Source organism: Fusarium falciforme, chromosome 9 (genome assembly GCF_026873545.1).
Source record: "Fusarium falciforme chromosome 9, complete sequence".
Taxonomy (NCBI): Eukaryota; Fungi; Ascomycota; class Sordariomycetes; order Hypocreales; family Nectriaceae; genus Fusarium; species Fusarium falciforme.
In genome coordinates this window covers 24,760-33,921 of record NC_070552.1, presented here as the reverse complement: position 1 = coordinate 33,921, position 9,162 = coordinate 24,760, and the positions used below count along the sequence as shown (strand labels likewise).

At 51.2% G+C, this 9,162-nt stretch overlaps 1 protein-coding gene across 1 annotated transcript; it reads left to right on the top strand.

Annotated features, from left to right (window-relative positions):
• Nucleotides 1-4,577: 4,577 nt before the first annotated feature.
• NCS54_01094700 (SGNH-hydro domain-containing protein) lies at nucleotides 4,578-9,112 on the top strand (the record flags this gene model as incomplete). Its single annotated transcript, XM_053156235.1, has 2 exons — nucleotides 4,578-5,982; nucleotides 6,039-9,112. The coding sequence occupies 2 exons, from the start codon at nucleotides 4,578-4,580 to the stop codon at nucleotides 9,110-9,112; spliced, it is 4,479 nt and encodes a 1,492-aa protein (XP_053012210.1).
• Nucleotides 9,113-9,162: the final 50 nt, after the last annotated feature.

Sequence of the window (9,162 nt, the reverse complement as noted above, 5' to 3'; positions counted from 1 at the left end):
CTAACTAACTCGCCTAATCTTAACCCTACAGAGTACCTTTAAAAAGCTTTAAAGTCTAAATTATAAAGATTATACCTTAAATTTACTAGACTAGGCAAAAATTAGGCTAATATAGTAAAAATAATATCATGGATTAAGGAAGCATAGGATATATTAGATCTAGGCCTCGTCGAGAAGCTAATGCAATTAATAGAGCGCTAGCTTTAGGCCGTATATTAGGCAGGGGGTTAGTGTGTAAAATATTAATCTACGGATTAAGGGCTTTAAATTAATATACTTTTCGGCTTTATTGGACTTCTTATTATTGCGTAATTAAAGGATGAAGATGATATGTGAAAACGGGGGGGTGGTGATATGGGTCTAGTATTGTTCGACTTTTGGCGTAACATTTTATTATACCTATAATAGTAGCGTGCAAGCTGGGTATTGACAATAGGGGGTTGTCTACCAGATGAGTGTTTGGGTCATGGGAACATTCTTGAATGCATTGTGCTTAGTTTTATTAAAGGTTTCGGAGGCGGTATTATCTCACACGCTCGCGCATACGATCTCTTCTTTTCTGAGCCGAGAGTACACAGGGAGCTATTATTTGTGATGATGCAAGAGGAATAAGTTCCCCAGTACATCATAGACCTTACTGCCACTACCGGTTCTTATTTAGTAGTTTGTTTGTTTATTTATTTATTTCTTTTGACATAAACCATAATTACTTCTCGCTAACCTTTCTGCCTTATATTTTCTTTCTTTTTCATATTCTCTAAACCCCCTATATTTTATGAGTAGGCATAACTAGCTTATAAGGTAATTAGTAACGACCAGGGTTTATTTCCTCGGCAGGGGAAAGAATAAGCGGTTACGGTTATAGAATCCGAAATACGGACAGAGGTCGGGTTAACCATTCTTACGGATTTCAGCACGATTCTCTTAGAACAGCTTCAGTCGGCAAAGGCCTAGAAGAACATAGACATAAGGTAGTAAGGCGATATTATCGTTCAGGTAATAGTAGTAATATCGTAACACTTTATAGATATAGAAAATTTGGTTATAAGCATTATATGCAATTGGAGATGGCGTTCTTTATTATAACCTAGACGTTGATAGATTGATCCGTGGATGAGATGTTAGGATGGATATGAGGATGATAATAAGTCGCCATGTCTTTCCGTCTGAGATCCAACCTGATGATGGTGTCGGGGGATACATGATGATGTACCCTGACAGGGATATTGTAACGCCCAAGATGCAATTCTATTGGGTAGTCTCTTCAGGAACAGGTACCCTCCAATCAACGATTAAACTACATTCTAACGCCGAGTAAACAGAGGGGTCGCTATGGCGTGAAAGTCCTCGCAAGTTCATCGAATAGTCAACTAAAAGAGCCATTCTTCACAGTGTCGTACCCGACCCTAATCGTTCAGAGACGACTTTGCTCCTAACCCTAGACTTCACAACCGCGCCCGTCTTATCTTCAGGGTTAGTCATCAAGAGTAGAGTCACCGTCCGCATTCAGACGCAATCACATTGGTCGCCGCTAAAAGCCACCAACAAGGGTATAACGGTATTTCATAAGCAGCATTTAGTCGGGTTTGGCCTCAAACGAGAATCAACTATTAAATACGCAACAAAAGCAACAAAAAAAGGCTCAAATAGAGATAACTACATTCTTTTTACTAATAATCCAATTAGTACCACTTTTTTTATCCTTTGGTCTAACTTTTACTTGCTTATTAGTCGTCGTGGAATTTTCAAGGGTTTTCATCGTGCTCTTTGGCCGACGCTTGAATTTTCACTGACTTTCACGACGGCCTCAGCCCTGGCCCTACAACCAACATTGATCGATGCCTAGGTAAACTCATTAGATGTTCCACGTAATGAGTGATCAAAAAATGGAGGCAAAGAAGGAAAAGACAATTCAAGCATCCAGACATCACCACCAAAGCACCTCTGTCTCTTTATCTGTAACTCCATTTGAACTGATGCTTATCTCATCCTAGGAAGCGGAGAGAGCTCATTCTGAAATCGCGAGGCATCGAGGTAAACCCTAGCGTGAATCTAGGTACTCGATGAAATAGGGTATCCTACCCTGGATAGGCTACGTCACTGAAAGGTCCTTATCTTAGAATGTGTCACCGACACGACACGAGTCCTCGACTACAAAAAAAAAAAAAAAAAAAAAAACGCAAAGGAGAACCCTCTGTTGGCCACACCATCATACTGTCCGTTTCGCGCCGGCCTATGATTGCCACGTTGAAAAGAGGCCAAATTGATGGTCCTGCCGCGGGGCTCAGCTGGTGCGCCCGGAGTGGGGAGGTGCTGAAACTAGAGTGGGTCTGATAGAAGCTAGAGCCATTTTAAATTAAATCACAGAAATCGGTCCAGTTGTCGTCAATTTGGCCGTAAAGAGCAAGCCCGTAATGCACCGTAATGCACTGGAGCTCGTAGCGAGACTGATCCGTTCTGCGCTAATATACACTGAGGATAGTCAATACTTTTGTCGCCTGCTGGATTAAGCGAAGCGCACCCGATAACTAGGCGTTTATCCTGAAAACCCCAAGCGTGATTTAATCCGACCCCCGTCCGACTCCCCTGTTGAAAAACAGGGCCTGAGCTCATGTGTGATTTTCTCCCCCCTCAACTGCCCATGAGAGCACTCTTCCCTGACATACCTTAGTTAAATGAGCGTTGATCACAGTGGAGGGTTGCACGACACAATTTTCATCACGTCACAGCAGTGAAACCCAAGTTCGAAAATCTACGAATCCTCTGGGATCTAGTGCGTTCGTATTCCTCAACATGTCGACTAACAAGCTCTCGTTCTGAAACATGAATCGGCAGCTCCGAACTCGGGACGTCGCCCAAACAAGGCTAGAGATCATCATGTGCAAGCAAGTGGAGGCTTCCCTATGTCATGCTGTGGGCGATAATGGTGGCCAGCAGCGCGGAGCCGGGTACCTGCGCCAAGTTCAGCTGGCGATTTGCACGCGACATAGCCATTAACACATGCTGGCATTCAAACCCAATACTGTAAAATACCGTAACCTAGAATCACCTTCGCTAGATACTGCCACGAGGTTATTTCCACGTTCTTGTAGACTCTGAGTCGCCTGTATTGTTAGGGAGGGCTCTCATCTCTGTGTTCTTGGCTCTTGGCGGTTGGCACTCTCTCAAGAGAGGAGTGACATTATCATCCACAATGTTCCTGATGATCTGTGGGTTGCATCACGCCATCCTTGCCCAGCGGAGTCTACCTGGCATATCTGAAGGCACCGGCAAGTTGGCCAAGACCGACCTTGTTTGCCGACGTTTCTACCTCTTTGGGTTTGTAGCAAGTAAAGTCAGGAGGATTCACGGGTACCGTTTATCGCGTGGGCAGGGGGTGGGTGGCAGGGTCGGTCCGTCAACCGATCAACCCTTGTCTATTTACAACGGCTCGGGTAAAGAGAATCAATTGTGGAAATCCCGCATTGGCCTCGGCACCTCAGTGGCTTCTCCACGTTGATTTGGTGGGTCGTAAGATTAGTTCAGAGGTGAGAATCAGGCCTCACGCGGAAATCCTTCTCAATGCGGCCAAGCTTCTGAACCGAACGATGTAACTTCGGAATCCCACGACCGACGGGTTGATCTTGACCGTTGGAGAGGCTCTTTTGTCTAGACTAACAACCTTGACGGCCTTCCTCCCATTCGGGAATGGCTTACTGGCAAACACGGTGCTGGCCAGGATAGCCACGCTTTTCGATTCGATGGAAATATCTCACCACATGGTGATGGGTGATAGCGAAGCAACCCCTGCTCGCTTCCGCCGAGTGGCGAGTTGTACTAGCCCAGCTGAGTTACACTAGAGACCTTCAAGTTGTGTCTAATTGGTTGCAACAACGGCCCGTTCAACACCACGACCAACAAGTCAGAACATTGCGGTTAGCATCATGGCCAGCATCACGATTAACCGCATGACCAGGCTAATGCACCCACAACCAACAACATGACCAGGATAATACACCCACGACCAACAGACTCAACATGCCGCCTGGAATCGTGGCCGGCATCACGACCAACAACTCATCAGCAGTTGCAGCATGAGCGGAGTTCTTCCGTCATTAGACGCCGGATATGGGGCCTCTCGGTTGTCTAATCTCATGCAGGATAGCCCGTTCAAGCATCAGGCGATACCCTCAAGCCTCTGGGGTCAACAGCTCCCCGGAACTTTGAAGCAAGGTTGCAGAGAGTCTCGGCCTTGCTACGTAATGGGAAACCCGAGAAATTCAGAGGAATTCACAGCAGGCAGGATCGTTAGACCTTTTCTCAGAACATGCAGTTGATACTATAGAGGCGAGTTGGTTTAAATACCCTCTTCGGGTGCCGCAGTTTCTTCAAGAGTAGCAGGCCAAACTCCAGCCTCTCTGGTGTCTTCCACTTTGCACAACGGCATTGTGCGTCCCTTTTGTCGCTCTTTTTTCCACATTCTTTTGATTTTTTGACACTCTTTTTGCCCACACTCTATTGACACACTAAAAACCCAATTTTGGTGTGCTCTCTACACTCTTTTTGACACACTTTTGTCATCCTTTTTAACGCCCACCATGGCGTGCAAGAAGCCATGGAGTGCCTTCGCCCTGGCGATGGTGCTCATGGCCAACTTTTTACCACTGGCAGCAGCTCTCCCGAATCTCCGTATCATGCCCCTCGGAGATTCCATCACCAAGGGTAGTGGCTCCAGTGGTATCGTTGGCTACCGAGGCCCTCTTCGCCGCAAGCTCCTGAGCCAAGGCAAGGACGACGGGATTACCGTCGACATGGTTGGAAGTCTCACAGATGGCAACATGCCTGACAACAACCATGAGGGCCATAGTGGAAGGTACCTGGACGAGATTAACACGTACTGGAAACTATCCATCAAATCCCGCCCCAACTTAGTTCTCATCCATGCCGGTACAAACAACATGGATAAGAACCGTGACCTTGACATTGCCCTCGATATCTACCGGAATATGATCGACGGCATCTTTACTGAAGCCCCCGAGGTCACTATCCTTGTTGCTCCTGTCATCTGGGCCAACAAGCCGGCTATGCAAGTCAACACCGACAACTTCAACCCGCAGCTCGAGGCCCTGATCAAGTTGAGGCAGCAGCAAGGAAAGCGTATCCTTCCTGTGCCCATTGACATCGGCCCTGGTGACCTTTGGGATGAGAAGCACCCCAACGACAAGGGCTACGAGAAGATGGCCAATGCTTGGCTCAAGGCTATCCTGGAAGCCGACTCTCGCGGCTACCTGAAAAAGCCCGTCGCCATGACCGACGACGACGCCCCGAACACGGGCATCGGAAACTCGGCCGACGGTGGCTCCGAGATTGGCGGCTCTCACGACAAGATCTGGCAGAAGAAGGGCACCGTCTTTGAGGGTTTCCGCACCTGGGAAACTGTCGGCACCATCGCGGCTGCGGCCGAGAACGGCAGCCGTGACAAGTTGATCCTGGCTGACCTCAACGGCGACGGCATCTCTGACTACGTCCTTGCCGATAACGACGGCACGGTTCGGGCCTGGATCAACGGAGGCAAGCCCAACTCCTGGACGAGCCTCGGCAAGGTCAACCCGGCCTGGAGCTCTATCAAGGGTGACATGATACGGATGGCCGATGTCGACAATGACGGCAAGGCAGACCTGATTGTTCTGTACTCGGACGGTGCAGCAAAGGTCTGGAAGAACACAGACAATGGTAAGAAGTTTGAAGCCCTTGACTCCAAGTGGGCCACAGGTCTGGCGTCTTCAGAAAAGGTTCATTTTGAGGATATCGATGGTGACGGATATGCCGACTACGTTATCGTTTACAGCGGTGGCGGTGTCAGATGGGCACGCAACACGCACAACAACGGCAAGGATAGCAGCAAGAAGAACTGGGAGAATGACGAGGCTATCGCCCCTGGTCCTGCTGGAATGCCAGCCAATAGGGCAAGAATTCGCGATGTCGACGGCGATGGCAAGGCTGGTAAGTGCTACACCGACCGGGGAGAGGGCCAAGACACGCAACTAACACAGTGACAGACTACCTGGTTGTCTATGATGGCGGTGCCGTCAAGGCCTGGCGCAACACCATTGGAGACGGCGGCACCGATAACAACTGGGCCGACCTGGGTACCATCGCTCCCGGCGTGTCAGGCGTCACTGGAAACATGATCCGGTTTGCGGACATGGACGGTGACGGTTTGCCCGACTTTCTCGCGGTTGCTGATGACGGAAGCATCCGCATGTGGAAGAACCTGGGCATCGCTGGCACCAAGGGCGCCAGCCTCCGGTTTGCCGATCTGACTGGCGATGGAAAGGATGACATCATCTCTGTCGATGCCAAGGGCCGGGCTCGTGCCTGGACCAACAAGGGCGTTGACAAGTGGGAGTCGATGGGCGAGATCGCGCCTGGCCTCGATGAGGATCTCTCTTCGGCACGTATCGAGTTTGCCGATGTGAATGGCGACAAGAAGGCCGACTATCTTGTCATCTACGGTGGAGGTGCAGTCAAGGCCTATCTGAACAACGGCAACCTTCCCAACCCCGGAAGCAACCGCATCTGGCAGAACCCCATCACCCTCTCGCCCGGCGTTGGAGAGCCTGGCAGCAAGGTACGCTTTGCAGACATGAACGGAGATGGCTACGACGACTTCCTCATCCTCTACGAAGGCGGAGCCGTCAAGTGCTGGCTCAACAACAAGAACGTGCCGCCAAAGGATGGTGAGCGCATCTGGGGTGAAGGCCAGACTGTGGCAACAGGCGTCGGCGAGCCAGGCAGCAAGATCAGATTCGCCGATCTCACAGGCGACGGCAAGGCCGACTACATCGTCCAGTACGATGGAGGTGCCGCCAAGGCCTACCGCAACCTGGGCAAGATCGGCACCAACAAAGGCGGCCGGAAATGGAGTCTCATTGGTACGGTTGCCACAGGCGTCAGCCCCCAGGGACCTGTTTACTACGCGGACCTGAACGGAGATAAGAAGGCCGACTACCTCGTTGGCTTCGATGGCGGTGCTGTCAACGCATATATCAACCAATACGACTGGATCCCAGACAAGGATGAAGACACTGGAGGTGGCGACGATGGTGGTGATGATGGCGGCAACGACGACGATGAGAAATGGTCATGCAAAGACCACAAGTCCACGTATGGAAAGGGCCCAGACCCCTACGGCGTTTACAAGTCCTACTCTGGCGCGCTCAAGGGCCTTCAGTACTTCACCGTCGTCAACCTCACCCCATACACCTTCAAATACGACGCAGATGGCTCCCACTCAAACCAGATGAAGAAGTGGGACTTTGGTGACGTTGAACCCGGAAGAGCTCGACAGAATGCTGCCTTCTACGACGATGGTGGCGGTTTCGGCTTCAGGGTCGACGCCAAGGGAGAGGCCTACTACACCATCGGCGACACTGGTAAGAAGTTCGCTGTCCGTGTGACAAACAACTTTGATGACGAGGAACATCCCTACCGTGTGATTTGGGATCTGAATGGCATGGGCGCAGGCCAGCGCGAGGTCAAGTGCCCAGACCAAGAGGCCGCCGTCACGCTCGTCATCACAGGCAGCCCTGATTATGAACACGGCTTCATCACATCCATCAGGTTCGGTCGAGGAGACTGGATGCACATGATCCATGACACCATCAAGGACCGCAAGCTAAGGGAGGTCATCATGCCTGGCTCACACGATGCCGGCATGAGTTACCTATCGGGCAAGTTCCACGGTGATGGTATCAAGGGCAACACACAGACTCAGGGGATCAACATCAACCACCAGCTTTGGGCCGGATCGCGGTGGTATGATCTGCGAGTAGTCTCGATCCATAAGGGCTCCATGGCCGATAACGACTATTCATTCTGGATCTCTCACATGTCAGAGTTCGGGGGCATCTATCACGGCAACACGGGCGAGAGCCTGGACGAGGTGATTGATGAGATCAACGATTTCACCTCGGAAAATCCTGGCGAGGTCATCGTCTTGCAGTTCCGCTATCTGCACGGCATGCACGACGCGGCGAACAGCCCGCGCCGCCCCTGGACCAAGGACATCAGAGGGGAATTCTTTAAAAAGCTCAGGACCATCAATAACCGTTGCGCCAACGTCCACCTGAAGGAGGGCGTCAAGGGCAAGGAGCACGCGATTCAAGATCTGAAGATAAGCCAACTGCAACGCGGCGCAACGTTTACAGGTGCGGAGGATACGGATCAGAAGGCCAATGGCTGTGTCCTCATCTTCCTGGACGGTGATTCGATGCTCACTGACACCAAGGAGCTCACGGAGAGCGACACCTACTCACGCAGCGACGGCATTTACCACAAGAATGATATGCATATGGAAGATGCTTGGCCCAATGAGTCCGAAGTCGAATTCTCAGCTGAGGAGGCCGTCGAGATGTGGCTGAACCAGGCAGATGTGAGCAAGCTTCACATCGGCCAGTGGGTTGTCACAGGTGGCATCAGGGCCATCGACTGGAACGCGGAAGTCATGAACAGCGTCTTCCCCTGGAGGGCCATCAACACAATCGACCCCAAGTCGGACATGTATCCCTCTGTCTTTTTGATGGATTACATCGGCGTGTTTGTCTCGGGTGAGACAGACTGGAATCTCTTGAGCGCCGAGGCCTACGCCATGGCCATCGGCCTGAACCTGTACACCATGAGCGAGAACTGCGGTGTCAACCCCGACAAGAGACCGCCGCTGCTTCCAAAGGAGAGCAAGAGCCAGAGGCTCGCCAGTGACAAGCAGCGTCCACAGTGGAATGGAATCATCTACGCGAACGGTACCGTCAACGACAATCCACCGGCCGACCTGCATCTGGGCTGCATCGAGACCTTGAAGAAGGGAACTGTATTCGGCAACGGAACGATTCTGGAGAAGGACATGCCGAACCCCAACTGCAACACCAAGGGGCCTCCCAAGATTGATACTCTGCCCTCGTTTGGCATTTCCGAGTCCACACTGAGCACTTCTGTGACTACGCTGAGCACTCCTGTGCCTACACTGAGCTCATCTGTGCCTACACTGAGCGCTTCTGCGTCTACGCTGAGGACAGCCGTGCGGATAACGAGCACCACGAGCAGCGTGTTCGCCACACCTACCGGCCGTGCTTAGTCCAACACAATCAGCAGCGTAGTCGTTGGTGTGCTGACGGGGATGGGGCA